General features: G+C 35.7%; 1 protein-coding gene across 2 annotated transcripts; it reads left to right on the top strand.

Annotated features, from left to right (window-relative positions):
- Positions 1-235: 235 nt before the first annotated feature.
- Positions 236-17222, top strand: LOC101167818 (carbohydrate sulfotransferase 15). Of its 2 annotated transcripts, none has more exons than XM_078932177.1 (8): positions 236-356; positions 10084-10711; positions 11280-11619; positions 12521-12664; positions 13416-13572; positions 14208-14364; positions 15589-15736; positions 15822-17222. In XM_078932177.1, the coding sequence occupies exons 2-8, from the start codon at positions 10238-10240 to the stop codon at positions 16010-16012; spliced, it is 1611 nt and encodes a 536-aa protein (XP_078788303.1). In that variant the 5' UTR covers positions 236-356; positions 10084-10237; the 3' UTR covers positions 16013-17222. The 2 variants fall into 2 exon arrangements, with proteins under 2 accessions (XP_078788303.1, XP_004077378.1); XM_004077330.5 differs by lacking the exon at positions 236-356 and adding an exon at positions 1163-1415.
- Positions 17223-17754: the final 532 nt, after the last annotated feature.

The raw sequence follows: 17754 nt of genomic DNA, 5'->3' as shown, positions 1-17754 counted from the left end.
TCGGAGGTTAAAATCCCCGAATTTGAGTATTGGCGATCTCAGACGGAGCGGAAACTCCGGGTGAGGCTCGGGAGCGCTGTGCCTCATGTCTGACAGCAGGACTCAATGTTAACACCAGATACAGAGACGTGCGCTCAAAACGCTGCTGTACGCCCACAGAAACGGCTTCAGGTGAGGCATGCCTCACCAGCAGGGGGCAGACGTGAGCTGACAGCTGCTTTGTAGCTACACTGGTGCCGTAGAAAAAGACTGAGAACGTCTGTCTCATAAAATAAAGAATAAAGAAAAATGAATATGACTTTTCCAGCAGATCATAAAGATTTTTATGGAGAAGGATTAACACATGGACTCAAAAAGTAAGGCCAAACACTTTTTTCAAAGTTTTTTTTTTTTTGAAATAACATGGGAGTAAGTGGATAAAAATGTAAGTAAAATCCTTTATTTTATTTTTACGATCATTTTTACAGACATTTGATAACTGAATACCAGAAATAGTTACTGGTGGTCAAATGTGTGCTCGATACATCTGAATACTTTAATTTGTTTACAGTACATATGAATAATTTATACACAAGATTTGTGTTCTATCCATGTCTATACAAGATAAATTCTATGTAGGATAAATATATTCTTGTGTGCATTTCATAAGCTGTTAGCTGTTGTTGGATGGACGGTGAAATATTCAGTGCAATTGTAAATCTGACTCCAGGGGAGTCAGTGCCTCACCAGCCATTGACCTCACCGCACGTCACTGGTAAAAATATATATCCTTAGTTCGCAGCAAGTCAGTTGGTTAGGCTCGATAAGGAACTTAAAATGACTCAAGTGTGGTTTTTAAGCCAGACATGGAGGCAAATACTAAACTTCATCTTACATGAAAGTCCTACAAAAATCACACACACACACACAAAAATAACACAAAAACATTTTTATGAACAAAAGATTTGAACATTTAATATAACAGCTCATTCTAAGGTTTTTTCCCTCTTTTTTTGGGTGGGCGTGGGTGGGTTCTTTTTTTGAACTGAAAAGGATTTCTATTTTAAAACAGAAAGTTTGACATGCAGTTTAAAATGTCTCATGGAATAATAATCAACGGGTCAAACCAGTTCAATTAAAGGCTTCGTGATCGGACATGTCCCTGCTGTTTGCGCGCTGCTCCAGACGCGCGCCTCCCCTTTCCCCTCCTGCCTCCTGCTTGACGCGCGGGGGATGTCTGTCGGTGGAGAGGATAACCGTTTGTTTCATCGACTTCTGCATCGTCGGGGTTAGAAAACACCTGACAAGTGTGGTGTCGGCACCGAGCACACAACGACTGTTTGTCCTGACACCTGTCAAATCCATCCTCTGGTCTCTTGTTTGCTCATGAGCAGCTGGACGAAGTCCGCCAGGAATTTAACCGACTCAATTCCACTGTGAGTATAAAAAAAGCCATTTTTTTTTTGTCTTTTTCAACATTTTATTTTCAGTTTATTTGGGACAACATTGAATTATGTGATTGCTTTGATTAAATTAATAGTGTTTTATTTTTTTATTGGTTGCCAAAACAGAAAAAGGAAACATGATGGAGAGAAGAAAAAAAAAGCAACAAACTGAAACACGTTATTTCCAAACGTGAGCTGGAATGTTTCTGAGGAGACTCAGCAAAGCTTAAATCTGACTTCACTTGAGTTGTTTTGTTGAACAGACCAGCTGCAGAAGATCTCAGTGACATCTCTCTGGAAGACTGAAATACCAGACACTCAAAAGGCATGTTCTTAATAAACAAAGATAAACAGTAAAAATGATGGCTCAGAGTCACGTGCTCCTCTTGTGATTTCCAAGTTTACATTTCTTTACAAAATAGATTTCTGGCAAAAATCAGCCAAACCAAGAATCTACTTTTGCAGGTGTTTTAAATCCATGTTGAGATTTGTGGATACTCTTGTGGAACTTGTAGAACATTTTTCCCAACACTCCAGACCATGAAAGGGGGTTGCTCAGGAAGCAATCTCTCTCTCTGATAGGCATAATAGACGTTTAATGTAGGTTCTTAATCCTTAAAGTGTTTTTATTGTCCGTTTATTGAGATAGGGGTTGATTTGAGGGAAAGCACGAGATGGATGTGTCCATTTTTCTAAAGTGCACACACCCAAGAATAAACCCTTAAAGGACAACTGCACCCAGCTTAGCAAGCCTGATTTGGGTTCAAGCCAAATTGTGGAACAGATTTTTGAAGCTTCAGTGTCAAAGTTTTGGAGAGCCAAACGTAGTGACGTGCTTAACTAATTCTGGAAACTTCAGTTCACCAGAGATGTACAGAAAGAAAAAATAGATTTCATAAAAATGAATTACATAACGGAATGTGGGAGGATTGCAAGTTTTGGCAAAGCCTTATCTTTAAACATCAACGTTAAAGTTTGGATCTAAAATGCAAGACTTCACTGATGAAAATTGGCTCAAGAATAATATTTTTTCAATAGGACACTTTTAGAAGGAGTTTTACCCACGTGTAATTTCTCTGTATTGATACAGCCAGCAAATAAAAGAGACAAAAATCATGAGAATAAAAACAAAACAAATAACAAGGAGCATCTAAAAACAAAATTTCTTTCAAAAAATTGGGCAAATTTTTAGTAAAGTTTAAAAAACATTGCAAAATATCTTACAAGGCTTTACTGTATTTTGGTTGTTTAGCTTATGAAAAGGCCATTTTAACTGTAAATTATCCGTTAAACCACAAAGATTTTCTCATCACATTTAATAAATTTCTTTTTCTGTACTTTTTCCTTCTTTGGTTTGATTTGATACGTTTTCTTGAAAGTGAAGAAAAAGTGGGCTTTGTTAGATTATCAACACATCCAGTCGTGCAGATTATCAGCCAATTGACTCTGTGTACAGGTTTTGGACCTAAATCTTCAGTATTTATCTTTGGCTTCGTGGATTGTTGCGATTTGCTGCAAGAACAGCTTCAGTCAGTCCAGACATATCACCAAATCAGGTTTAGCTTTGGCTAATCTTGTAATGTGGCAGCCGTGCTCCGATGCATTCACCAGATCTTAATCAGGCTGGAAATTGATGTGTGCAGCTCCAGGTTCAGCTGTTGTGTGGGAGTTTGTTTGGCCAGTGGAAGACTAAAGACAATCCCTGATGTCTGGATTACTACGAGAACACTGCATTTGGACAAAATGATCAATAATATCATGACTGTTACAAGCAGCAACTGTATTTATATTTTGAAGACTTAAATCTGAGTCACATGAAGACCAATATTACACATAATGTGGGAAAGCATTCTAATTATGGATAAGAGAGTACTCTGTAAACGATGTAAACAACAGTGCAGCATTCTCCTAAAACCTTTGGCAGTTTTTTTTTTTTAATGTTTCAAACATATTGTAAATGTTTACATATTTTAATGCCAAAAATAAGTAATATCCGTTATAGACACGCAGCTGCATGTCTGTTGCTACATTCAGAGCAAGCAGAAAATACTTTCACACACAATCTAAAACCGTCAGGTTCTGTCAGCATCTTTGTTTATTTAGCAAAAATAAAAAAGTAGAATAACAGGTTGCGGTTGAATTGTTGTCTTTCATAAATGAAGCTTTAATTGCTGTTTTTATTTTTTTTGGGTTTATCGTATCTGACTGACGACAAAAATGTTTGAAAATCTGTTAGAACACGTGACCTATCAAGCCTTTTCTGTAGACCATTTCAGAAAAACACCTCACACTCTTTAGTACAACCACTTTTTTTTTAAGACCCACTTCAGTGAAAATTGTGTTTTTGGTGTTTTTAATATGTTTTTATGGTATTTTTCTCCTAATGGAGGACATGGACCTTGCTGATGCATCCTTTTGCAGACGTGCTTCTTTGTTTTTCTCGTCTGAGCTGCTATGTGGCTCAAAACTCTACAAATTGATATATTTCTTGCCATTTTTGATGCTCTACTAATGCTAGTTTTGGGGTGTCAGGGACTGTATGCTAGCGGGAGAGAGTGTAAATAAATGGATGATGGGAAGTCAGTGCAGGCTTACTCCACACCAGTTTTCCTAGCCACAACTCAGAAGTGAGTTTCAAATGAACTACTGCAGCTTCACAGAAACGACGCAGGCTGAAACTGGCACAATCATAACTGAAATACCACTGGGAACGCTTTTAGATTAGATTAAAAGGGGATCGGAGTGGAACTTTTACACAGTTTCTGTTCAGATGCATTCATTTCAGTGTGATTGTGAGTTCTATGTTAGACTAATGCTCGTTCTCTGTTTACATGCATCAAAAGTTGCTTCAGCGGGGTAAAAAGCTTAACAATAATTACTTCAGAATGGTTCTTGATTGTTTAGTTAGCTTTCATTTCCATTTAAATGAAAAGATTGATGGAAAAAAAGCTCTTTCATCCATGCACAGATGTCAAAGTGAAAACAAACTTTTTACATTGCGCAAGTCAAAGACTAACAAAGAGAAAATAAAGGCCTTTCAATCCGACCATAGTAAATGAAACCATAGTATTTTCATTGAATGTTTTTGCCTTCTAACATCAGAGGAAAAATGTTCTTCAACATACATCACTTATGAATGAGGCTCCCAGCAGTAATTTTAGCAAAAGTCCAAACTGTCACAGAAACAAAAACAATATTATTTTAAGAACCCGTCAGGATTGGTGGTTGTAAATTTCCCCTGGGCCAGAGATAAGAGACAATTTATTAAATAAACTCAAACATGAAACCAAAGATCTAATCTGAAGCTGACAAATTAAAACATGTTCTGGCTAAAAACCAGAGATGAGAGACAAAAATAAGCAAGAGGATCTGACCAGTAACACATGAAACTAGAGTAGGGACTGCTTTTTCAAAAATGAACAGAAACTAGAAGTGTTTATAGAAAAAAAGTGTGAAAAGTGTGAGGGGTAACCAGGGCCCTTGTGCTCAACAGGAATGTTGATTTCTTGCTAGCATTTAAGAGAAGAATTGGTACAAAGTGGCATTCAAGTTTCTAAGAACTTTATAATGAAACTGTCCTGGTAATCCAGCAGAGTTAAATGACTTACAACAACCTACAATGTTAAACTTCTTTAAATAGACAAAGCAAGTAAAAAAATCAAACAGCATTTTCTATATTGCTAAAATAGGATTGACCCTATATATGCAATACTAATAGTTTACCCCAGACCATCCTTATTTTTTCTACATTTACACAGTATTTTCTTAGCATTTGTTGAAAAACGGGTTGTATTTCTATTAATAAAGTTGTACATTTACAATTTTGCTGAACCAAATCAGTAGTTACTATATTTACCACAAGCGTCCAGATGTTTCTGCTGACATAAACCAGGGATACAGAGGTGAAGGATCATATCTGCTCTCCAGATGTCAGCATGGTGAAACAAGCGGTTTATTAAAGCACTTTTTGTTTCTTGGCACGTGTCTCCTGTTTAGACTGTGTTTGTGCTTCAGTAACCTTGTCAAACGGCCATCCTACCAGCTAAAAACACTTTCTTTTGGTGAAAAAGTTGAAAGGAAAAAGAAGGACTAGTCCAGATGAATGAGATGGACGAAGGCAGTTTCCTAAGCAGTTTGATATTTTTCAGGTTTCTGCTGAGGATTTTCTTAAAAACTGATTAAAAAAGGTGCCTAAATCTTAAACTTGAGTTGTCATTGTTACCTCTCCATCATTGCTTTAATTTCTTAATTCTTAACACAGAGAAACTTCAGTCCAGTCTCCAGCCTTGTGTGTTTTTACCCCAATCACTGGGTCTGTCGTATTTCCTTTTGTGGAACAAGCTTTGTTTTTCCACCTTCCAAGTCTTAAACTACGTTCACATCCATGTAAATGCGTGTTTCAGGCTTCCACAGTCCAAACTCTGTCATACAGATTACGCAAGTCTTTATTACAGTTTTTTATGACAGACACAAGTTAAAGCAGGTCAAACTTTGATCAATTAGGGACTCAGATTTTGGTAGAGCCACGGAAGTGCCAAACATTAGAAAAATTGATCATGAAGGAAAAATCATTCATTGTTTGTTCCCACCTGGTATCTTATGACACCAAGTCTTTTATTTATTGCAATTGAGCTGTGAAAGAAAACGCCTGGGAGAAGGTTTGCGAAATTTGCACCGCTTCAACAATTTACACCAAGCCTCTTTCAACTGTAGGTGGTGTACATGTGCTAGTAAACAGTAGAAAAAGAAGAGAAGCTTTTGAGGTGTTTCACCAGAAGACCATGGGTTAAGGAATGTGTGTTTGGCGTGTCTTTGAATGCGTGTCACATGCCCATGTGTCCCTAAACTTTAGGGATTGGATTCAGTCAGTTATTTGGCACAAGATGTACTGATAATAGCAAGCAATGCAGCCGTAAACTCGAAGATATAGTATAAAAGGGGTTTCTAGAGCGATAAAGGTTTGTGTTGTTCATTTTGACTGTAAAGGGTAATTCATTTCACAGACTTGAAGCAAAAGTATATTTTGACTTTGCAAAGTGTCCTGTAGGGATACCAATTGAAATTTGCAGTTCATTTTCTGCTTAGAACGAGGTGAGTCTATTTGGGATTATCACAAGTGTAAGCCAGACTCTAATTACTTTGCATTTGTATTTTTATGTCCTTATTGGAAATTTTCCAAAGATCTTTGGACTTGAATACCATAGGTCTTCACTTTATTTACCACCTGAAAAGATATTTATTGGAGGTTACAGTTGCATATTTGTCTGATCTCTGACATGTTGTAAAATACAGCTTCTTTCTTTGTAAAATAAATCATAAAGGAGGCAAAGGGGAGAATGGTGGCATATGCTTGTACCTTAGCAATAATATTAGCTGAAATCCGGCTACACTGTTGGTTATATTCCAAAGCTGGCACGTGGCTGTGGTTTGTACAGCTGCAGCTTATTAAAAATAATGAACATCATTTTTTTGTCCACTCTAGCTACAAGCCTCTTCTAAAATACAAGGCATACTGTCATTATTAAAAAAATGAAATATTAACACAATTGTTTACAGTCACGATTGGTTTTCTGGTTTCTAACCTTCAGATAATGTCAAAAAAAACAACACAAAATGTTGTGATTTTACTGATAGGTGACAGATATTACCATAACTTTTGTTTATGCCATGAATCCCAGCACACAGTGCGATAATGTCTGTCATGATGGAGGAGGGAGGCAGCCAGTGTCTGTGTCTTGCTCTGCTTATCTCCTGAGTAAATGTTCCCGACACTAACAAGGCAGTAGAGAAACATGCAGAAACAGGAGCTCAGGCAATTTGAGTAGCAGTGACCAAAATATTAGTCTTAGAGAATTCTCTGTAAGGTAATTGTGATAAAGCTATGCAAAAATAACACAGCAGATACATAACAAAACTGTTTTTGACATCATCCTTAAGCACAAAAAAGTAATACAGCTTCTTTTTAAGAGAACAAGTAAAATTTTAATTCATTATTTGATAAATATTGTGTTTTTGGTGTTTTTTTTACATGCTCTAGGAGAACTTTTGCTCAAATTGCATTTCTGAGTATTTATTTGGTCAAAAAGTTATGAATAAGAAGCAGACCAAAAATTTCTATTAAAAAAAAAAGTTTTTGTTGCTCCGCTAAAGTTAAGTGTGGGGAGCTGTAAGCTACTGGTAGACATAAACAGAGAGCTCTCATTAATGGGTTGCTCCATGCCAAACGAACTACTGCCGCTAAGCAGAAACTATGTCCAAGACAAAGACAGGTTTTTTTGATTCAGGCTAAAAAAAAAAGAAAAGCTGAATCATAACTAAAAACCACTGGGAACAGCTTTAAAACAGCTTCAAAGAGGACCTTGGTCTTTAAGTGATAGAACCAGTTGTTATCTTTGTGATGGTATTCGTCAAATATTCTAAACAGAAATCCTTGCAACATCTGGTGAAATATATTTGTTTTAACAAATGCATTTCACTGCAGAAAGACTTCCTCCATTGAATTTGATCAGCACCACAGGTGGTATTTGTTTGTGTCTCTCAAATAGGCTGTCATCTTGTAATGGGTTAGGGGTTAGTCAATCATTGGATTTGATTGGATTTGTTTTATTGATTTATTTCAAGGATTGTTGTTAAAGCAATAAAGAATTTACACTTGTTTATCAAACTCATTACAGAAATGTTGAAATACGTATTAAAAAGACAGAAGATAAAACAAAACAAAAAAGTCACTTGAAGCACATTTGCTTAATTAAAAACAGTGATCTTTAACTAAAGTTAAGTAGAGCTCGATTTATTGATTGAAAAGGAATCAGTTAATTCATTTTATAGTTTTACTGTTTTTGTAATCCAGTTCTTATCCGATAGATTCTTTTCAAGTAACAAAATCCAGTGCCTAGTAATGATTGATTATCTTCAGAAAACATTCATTCATGATTTCAGTAAACGGTAACCTTTATGTAATTATCATTGATTATCACATCATTGATTAACAAATTATCACATTAAACCAGTAATTGTTGCAGATCAAGTGAAGAAAATCAATAGCTTATTGATTGTAATTAAAACATTTCAGTAATCATTATTGCACATTACGATGTAATACTCATCATGAATACATTTTAATGACAGAAGGAGAGGCAGGAATTTTTCTTGTGCTACAGGTATTCAAATGCATTTTGTGGTTATATATGTTATGAGCTTTCAGTAAATATAATTTGTGTCCTGAACTGTATTAAATGAATGATATCCAACGGTTAATGTTTAAGTTGACGTTAAGTAAAAAGAAGCTCATAAATAACATGAACTACTTTTTAATTTTAATTCTGTTTTGAGAGGCATCCTCATCTGCTTCATAGTGACTAACTAAACACTTTGCAAGTGTTTAAATTCTTTGAGATGATAACAGCAGCAGTTGTATGATGTAAGATGTAAAAGACTGACTTGATTATTGGTACATAACAGCAGAGGGGGTCTCTGGCCTCTTCAAGGACTCCTGGGATTAAATTTATTTCAGTGAAATATTGGAAACAGTGTTGATGTTATTCTTGAAATAAAGGATTGAGCCAAAAAAAAAGGAATGAATGTTATGAAATGTCACGCTGCAAAAAAGATGATCAGGAATACCTGTTTCTGGTTAAAGTTTTTCCTAGAATTCCATGGGAGTCTTCCTGTTCATTTTCTCATTTAAAAAGCCAGAAAGTGTTGGCTAAGGTCAGGCATGAATGAAAACACAATCATTAATCCTCTGGGGTCTGTGAACTGCCAACTTTCAGAAACCTAACCAGAATGTGAGGAGTTCTGTTGATTTATGGAATGGACAGATAAACCGCTTTCTCTAAATTACATACTGGAATGCAGAAATTCTTCTTTACTCTTCCTTTTCCATCTTTTTAGACACCACTCTATAAAAAACATATTTTTTGTTTAAAAGCAACATTTAAACTGACAAAACAGAAATAATTAAAGTTGAAAGTGATTCAAATGCTTTACCACAGTCCAGACATCATGCAGTCACCACTATAAGACTAAAATACATCGAGTATTTGTCTTTTAAATGATATTCAAGCATAGCTAAATAGGTTTTTTAAGTAAAATGAACCAAAATACAATGCTAAGAAAACACTTTTTTTTTTACATTTTTACTCACAGATACGGGAACATTTTAGATCAAGTGATATTAAATTCTAAATTATATTCTATGCTCACAAGCAACTACACAAATAGAAAATTGCTACGTTATTCTTTTTATTTGGTTAAATTGTGCATAAAGAAATATAATCCTGTCATCTGCATCAGGGCTAAACTTAGTCTTGTATAAAGATCCTTGATCTTGGAAAAAAAAGTCACACAGTCTGACAGGTTGAGAAAAGTCAGTTCTAAGTTTGCAAGAAATAATTACATGTTTTAAAATTTAAATAGCAGAAAAAACATGTTTCTGACCTTGAAAGGACATTGGTAACAATATAACTGAGTTTTCTTTTGGACCACACACACACTCTGCAGCTAACCTCAAGCAGGTGCATCAACGAAAGGAAGTTTCAAATATGGTTTTGTTGAATGTGCTTTTGCATTTTTTAGTATATGACTGAAATACTTCAAAGCTTGGCTGCTGCAAAGCAGTTTTTTATGTTGTGATTAAACACCTGCTTCTGTTTTGCAGAAAACCTTCAGCTAAAAAGACAAAGGAGAGACTAAAATAAAGACAAATGAAGACCGGCAGAGAAAGGCAACTCCTCGTGTTGAAGGCTGAATTTTTTAAAGAATAGCTCAGTTTTGTCCACTTTTCTACATGTCTGCTCAGCGTCTCCATCAGCATGCCAACATCAGATTACAAATATGGGAGCAACACACAAACCGACCATTTTAACAGCTTGCAGAGTTTGTCCCTGGCTGTAATTTACGGGAGAAGATCAGCCAGGACGTTTTTAGACTTCAGGCATAAAAATGCCCCCAATAGACTGGATGTCAAGTGTGCTCCCTTGTTGTTTGTGACTAACTTAAGGCGCTTCTCAAAAGCAAAAGTAGTCAGCTTCTTCCTTGGCTTGACGCTGACGTTTCTCATCATGACTTCGTACACACTGATGCTGGAAAAGAAAAGACTTCCGCTCATCTCCGCTCCCTTTCGGCCCAATCTTCCAGTCATTCCAACAAGCACATCCACAGGGGAAGTGTCTACTGAAGAGAACTTAATGAGCAAAGAACTGCTGGTGAAGATCATCAGCTCCATTCAGAAACACAAACCACGGAGGGTGCCGGATAAAAAGGAAGTCACTGAGACAGATTCCAATGTAAGATTGTGGACTATTCTTAAGTTGTCTTAAAAACGGACATGTGAAACCAACAATACCAAACTTTTGTTTCCTAAATTTTTTTTAAATCCATGCAAATTTGAAATTATAACTGAAGGCTAGTGCACAGTGTTTCTTCAGCTGTTCATATTGTGCACCACAGCAGTTACGATCATTATCCATGCTCCATAATTTTTACTTGTGTACTTTAGTGCCTAAAGTGTTTATACTTTAGGAGGACAACAAATGTGAGTCATAGAATATCTGCTGGCTAGTGGTATGTTATAGATATGTTTCTAGCTAAATAACAGCTATTCAAAGATGCCAAACAGAACATGAAGCATCCTTTGCAAGGCTGCTGAATCCTTCTGATTCTTTCTATGGTACAAGTCATTTCTGACATACAGTATAAAAACGGAACTGAATGGAAATTAAAGTTAGGTGTCAATGTTTTATAAAAATATTGGGGTTGAATTTGATTTATTCGGATTTCATAGAATCTCATAGTGTACTCGTGTTATTTTTCTGTCCCTCTGCTTTACTACTTTTGTTTTGTCCTTCCTTGCAGCTCTTTTCGGTAATTCCTCCGCAATTTTTGCCGAACATCAAGAGCCCGTGCTGGTATGAAGAAGTGTCAGGTGAAGTCAGAGCAGATCCTTATAAGAAGAATCGCTTTTGCCTGCGCTCAAAAAGCTTTAGGAACACGTGTGACCGGCTTGGAGCCAGTTTTCATCAACATCTAAGCCACAAAGACGGAAAACAGTTTCGCCTTCGCTGTTTGCCGTATTTTTATATTATTGGCCAACCAAAGTGCGGCACAACTGACTTGTTCCACAGACTGCTGATGCACCCAGAGGTCAAATTTAACTCCATAAAGGAGCCACACTGGTGGACCAGGAAACGATTTGGTAAGAATGAAGTAAGATTGTTAATTGTATTAAATTACACATTGTTACCACTTCACTACTCTATATTAATAAAAAATGGACAGTAAGTTCTCGCTGCAGAGAAGGTGTTACAAATTCTTTATTTTCCTTTTGGTTTTTGTAGAACTGCCAAGCAACCCATACTTCACTGGAAATCACTGGTCATAGTTCAGATATGAGTTACCATGAATATTTACATGTTGTGAAATGACTTTTAACAGCATACCCTATGAGCATGATTTTTTTTTTAATCTATGAACTTAAAATAACATAAATGCACTTAAAAAGTAAAAAAAAGACAACCTTAAATCTCACAACCATATAATACAAAAAAAATGTTTTTCCTTTTTTTTCCTTGTTAATACAGTTCTAAAAACATCTGAACTTAGTATGCCGAAAAAGGTCATTTTGCATTGTCAACAAATAAATGGTTTAAAGCTTTTCATACGACCATTTGTGCTGTTTCACATTAACATGTTTGCAAACTTTTCATGCTCAAAAATGTTTTTACCATAATTTCTTTAAGTTTGTGAGGAGCAAACTTTGGCACAGTTGAAATTTCGCACGATTGTTAAAACTCTCTAATAAACCAAACAGAATTTGGGTTGTAAAAACTAAAACTGCTTCACAAAAATTACTTAAAATGTAATTCCGGCAGCTTCATGACATAAATTCAAACTGAGAAACAGCTACTACAGTACTGTTGGAGTTAAGTGGCTTGCAGATCCAGTGGATTTTCTTCTTGCACCTCCAATGCATGTTAAACTCAGACCTTGGCTTACAGTGGAGTTTTAAATCCGGTTCAACATTTCTTTTCATTTGATAAGCATTTAGGTTATCCTGTAAATGACATTATAATGAGCATCATTTTGGGTGGTTTCAGGTTATATCCGCTTCAAAGACGGTTTCCAGGAGCGTTTTCCTCTGCAAGATTATCTGGATCTGTTTGACTTGGCATCCCACAATATCCAAGAAGAAGTCAGTGGAAATTCCTCTGTTAACCAACAAGCAATTCATATTATAACAGGTAAAAACAGGTGAATATGTTTTGACCAACATCAAATTAAAGCCCATCTTTTGCAGTTGCATTTTTAATTTGTTTAATTTCAGTTTAGGTCAGATTACAGGTTTGTGCGTTCTGTGTAGCTGTGGACAGCCCAGTTTGTCAAATTTATAATTACAGTATGTTCTGTACATGTGTCAGGAGGGGAGGGCTAGGGAGCATGAAGGACCCAAAATGCAGAGACGGAGGCACATGGTTCCAGGGCAAGGGGTTTTATTAACAAAAGGCGCTGCAGAGCAGGGTAAAACAAAACAAAACTCACTGTGGGCATAGCATGATGAACAGGGCAGAAGACTTACATGGAAGAGACATTACGACGTTAACGGACCAGCACAAGAGGAAGGCAGAGACGAGACTTAAATACAGACAGGGCAGACAAGACACAGGTGAACGTGATCAGGACAGATTGGGACAAAGGAAGTAAAACTCAAAAACATGACAAAACAGGAAACCTTTCAAAATAAAACAGGAAACAGAACTCAAGCATGAAAGAAACCAAAACGGAAAGCAAAAACCAATACAAAGAAGTCCAAACCATGACAACATGAGGGGAATGCTTTCCAATCAAAGAAACACAAATACAAATTCTACTCAGGAAAAGGAGAAGATAATTAATCTGATTTTTATTTAAAAAGCAGCATTATTCTGAACGACACAAACCAAAAAAAAAAAAAAAAGGTGGACAACAAAAGCAAGTCATTTTCTGTCTCCACAGGTGAGGCTAGTGCCTCCACAATGTGGGACAACCAAGCTTGGAGTTATCTCCATGGTGCTGAACATGAAACAGAGCCGTACCTCCTGGTCCAGGATTTCATCCACACTGTCCAGCCAGATGCCAAAATCATTATTATGCTGAGAGATCCAGTGGAGAGGTAAAAAGTTCTAATCTGCTAATTTAGGCCAGGCTTTGATGTTGTATGTTGTTGTCTATTTTTATTCAGTTTGTTCATTTAGTGCCAGTTTGCATCAGAATCAGGCTGTTGAAACTTAACAAATTTGGGTTCAGTTAAGGTTATTAAAATTCATTAAAAAAAAAGATTTATAAAGACATATTGTTTGTCTACCATTAGATTTCAAATCAAACCAAATCAAACTTTATTTATAAAAAAAACTTTTCATACATTGCGCAACTCAAAGCGCTTTAACATAAAACAAAAAAACAAACATAAAACACACACAATTTTACTACAAAAACCCAACCCACCCATCACTCTTCCCTCTCCCTTCCATTAAGAAATGCTCATTACTGCAACAGAGAGGAAAGACTTTCTTAGAAATAAAAAAAAAATCTCTAAATGACCCAGTAAAAGCTGCCTAAACTTACTTTATTTTACTTGTAAAAATCTGCCTAAACTTGTTAGGATCATTGTTGCGATGCTAACACGATTTTTTTGTGATTTATTATTATTATTAACTTCTTTCATTTTTCTTGTTTAATGAAAAAAGCACATCTAGCAAATGTTTTTTTTAATGCATCCAACTGACTTTAGACTTTCTTTGATCTCAGGCTTTACTCTGACTACTTATACTTTATTTTGGCAAACAAGTCAGTGGAAGACTTCCATCACAGAGTTAAAGAATCCATCCAGCTGTTTCAGGTCTGCCTCTCTGAGAGGTCACTACGATCCTGTGTCTACAACACCAGCCTTTACAACATCATGCCGGCAAGTTCAATAATTCAGTTTGATGGTTATTCACATCAAAAAAGAGTTATTTGTCTTTTCCGTGTTTGTTGTGGACTTTATTATACTTATTTTGTTGCTTTTGATTTCATCCTTGATTGTTTTTTATTCTTCTAAATGGATTTACATATTTAATTTCCCCAATGGTGTTTAATCTCTTTAGCTCAAATATTTTAAATTTTACTTACAAAGCTAAAAAGTTAAAAACCTACTTCCACTATTTGTCTTGCATATAAAGACTTCCCCAGCATGAAGAGGATTTTATTCTTTTCTTTAAGAGAGAATCACCCTGCAGGATGTTAGTATTATTATTATTATTATTTTTTAATAAAGCAAGCCTAGGATAAGGGAGTTCTGCCTAAAAGAAGGGCAGCCAGAGCTTTTGATGAGAGCAGAATTTATACTAAATGTAGAAAAAATAAGAAGTGGTCAGAAAAAAAAAAGAATTATGTCATTTTTAAAAGTATTTGGTAAAATGCATCTACCAGTTTTGTACTTTTATGCCCCCTGGAGGACCTATGGTGTTATTGCAGCTAGATGAATTAATGACTTGCTACAATTTTAAATAAATAAATAAATGAAGACCACAGGACATTTTGTAGCTTGATAGATCTTGTTCATTTTTGAATGTTTACCCTTTAATCCCTTATTGAAACTTGAATGTACTTTGACATAATATTGTACATGAACAAAATATGGATCCAATTTGAATTAATCAAATTTAGTCAACTTAATCGAACAAAATGTTTTTAAAATTTACAAAAAAAGTTCAATTTATATTAAATAAATAAATAAATAATGGGGGGAAAGTAGAGGAGCTACAAGGACAGAAGTCTTTAAAGTTTACATTGATGCAAAACAGGGATTAATTTTACTCAGGTGTGGGTTTCTGAAAACCCAAAGGTTTTTGAGCGCTGAAAGATTGAGGCAATATGCAGAAAGCTTAAAACCAACAAAGAAAGAACTTAATATCCATGCATTTAAGAAATGCTTGTCCTTAATTTGTCTTTTAATTATAGTTGCAGGAAAAAATACAGATTATATACAAGGATTAAGGGTGCATTAAGTAGTTTTTAATGGCATTAAAGTAATAGCTTTCAATTGCTGTCACTTTTGAAGTTTATTCCCACTGAGTCACATTGATTTTTACTGGGTTTAGAGTTCCTCTGAAATATTTTACATTATTTTTATTTCTACTTTTAACAGGTCAGACTACATCTAGGGCTGTACTTTCTTTTTGTACTGGACTGGCTGTCAGTTTTCCGCAGAGATCAGATTCTAGTTCTACGGTTAGAAGACTATGCAAACAACTTCAAAGAAACAATTAAGAAAGTATTTAACTTTCTAAAAGTTGGTATGTATTACAAAAAGTATTTAAACAGCATTTACTTGGCTACTTTGCACTTATCCATTTTATCTTTTCCCACGATATCATGCAGGACCCCTCTCTCTACACCTGGAAGCAGCTCTGACCAAACGGCCCATGTCTAACACACGACGGGCTCAAGACAGAAATCTCGGTCCAATGCTTCCAGCCACCAGAAGCCTCCTCTGCAAATTTCACCAACCCTTCAACTATGAACTGGCCAGACTGTTAAACAGCAAAGCCTTTCTATGGAAAGGTAGCTGAAAGGGGAAGCACAGAGTTAAAAGATTTGTTTGAACCAGGAAGCCACACTTGGAATGCCTGAAGTGACTGTTGGAAATCTCCTAACTTTACTTGTGTGTGTTTCAAAATCATTGCATAAAATGAGCTGAAAAGTGCTTAAATTGAACAATAAAATAAACATTTTCCAAGCTTTTTTTTAAAAAAATTAGAATTTCACAAAATGCTAAATTTGTGTGTACATTGCAACTTAGTTTATGAAGGAGATTTCCTAAAGTTTTCGTACATCACAGTCAATCTAAACATGATGTGAAACAAAGTACTAAGCCAAAGGGTTTGCTAAAGTAGCTGAATATGATTCTTTTAATGTAAAAAATAAGTTCAAATGAGTACATGATGAGAAAAAGTAAAGTCAGTACAACTTCTGCAGTTTAGATTATCCAGAACTTGAACATAATGGAATAAGGTAGCCTTGTTCCCTGAGCCATTAGAAGGTCCTTCATTGGACGGTCACAATTTGGAGGAAATGATTGTAAACTGCTTGGATTTTTAAATGCTACTCGGGGCAAAACTTTGAAATGTGCTTAAAAATTAAAAAGGGTAAAAATATCAAGTGAAAATTTAAGCAAGATTGTGTCGTTTTTGAGAAAAGGAAGTTTATAAGTGTCTTAATATCTAATGACCATAATATCCTATAAAAGCATAATAAATGAGCCATAATTGATCATTGTACCAAAATGGCTTCCACAAAGCATAGATCACCTTTTGAAAGCCTATTCTAAATGTGTAGAACAGGAGCACGCAGACATTTAGTGTGTAATAAAACATAATACAGAATTGATGTATTTTGTGGTCACTGTATCAAAAGCTGCTGCAATCACATTTGATACGACTGAATAGTTCTTAGATTCTGCAATCAGGAATTGCATAATTCTGAAAAACATTATCAATGTACTTCTGCTCAGTTTTGTGTTGGAAGGTATTTTTCTGAAAGTCTAAGTAAGTTTACTCATTTCAATGTGAGGCAACATTCAATACAACAAACAACTGAAGAGCTGCTACTACTTAGAACCAGCTTTCATGTTCAGGGATTAAGCACAAGAGGGCACTAAAATTCTGATCAAAACTCCACATCTGTCACCAGAAATGCCTCCAAGTGTTTTATATTATTTTTCCTTTTATTACTGTCTCTTTTGGACTTATAAAACCACAATAAAAGACAAAAAACTACAAATGTGATGCTGGGCACAGCAAAGTTTGGAGCATCTGTTTTTGTTTTTTCTCAAACAATAATTTACATCAGTGTTAAGATATTCACATTACAAAATCCCACTTCATTGCACATGATGAAGGGTTGCAGCATCAGGATTGTCCCACAACTATTTATAACTGTTGACACAAGTCTTAAAAAACCCCAGTCACAGCTGAAAGATCTGATGGTTTATGTATTCTCAGGGGAACACTTCTCTCTTAAGCTGCTGGCTCTGTTGTGGCTACAACGACTCCAAATGTAAAATGAGAAACAGTTCTTTTAGGAATCACACTCCTATTCCGTTGAACAGTTCCCATTTTTAGATCAGGATGTGAGCAGTGACTTTACTCTGAGATCAAGGCTTTAATTTTCTTGCCATGATACAGCTTGGTGGGGTCAGTTTAAATGATCCAGAACTCTGATTTTGTGTAAATCTGTGATCGAATCCAGTTAGATTTCACGTCACACATCATTATGAGCTCTTTTTTTTGCCCTCCATCCATCTTCTACCTGC

This window comes from Oryzias latipes, chromosome 15 (assembly GCF_053564925.1).
Source record: "Oryzias latipes strain Hd-rR chromosome 15, Olatipes_Hd-rR_3.1".
Taxonomy (NCBI): domain Eukaryota; kingdom Metazoa; phylum Chordata; class Actinopteri; order Beloniformes; family Adrianichthyidae; genus Oryzias; species Oryzias latipes.
This window is presented reverse-complemented; position numbering and strand designations above follow the sequence as displayed.

Coding starts and splice junctions, on each gene's coding strand:
- LOC101167818 (XM_078932177.1), top strand. CDS start 10,238: ATGCCAACATCAGATTACAAATATGGGAGCAACACACAAACCGACCAT. Junction 12,665..13,415: donor AGCAATTCATATTATAACAG/GTAAAAACAGGT, acceptor CTGTCTCCACAG/GTGAGGCTAGTGCCTCCACA. Junction 13,573..14,207: donor CTGAGAGATCCAGTGGAGAG/GTAAAAAGTTCT, acceptor CTTTGATCTCAG/GCTTTACTCTGACTACTTAT.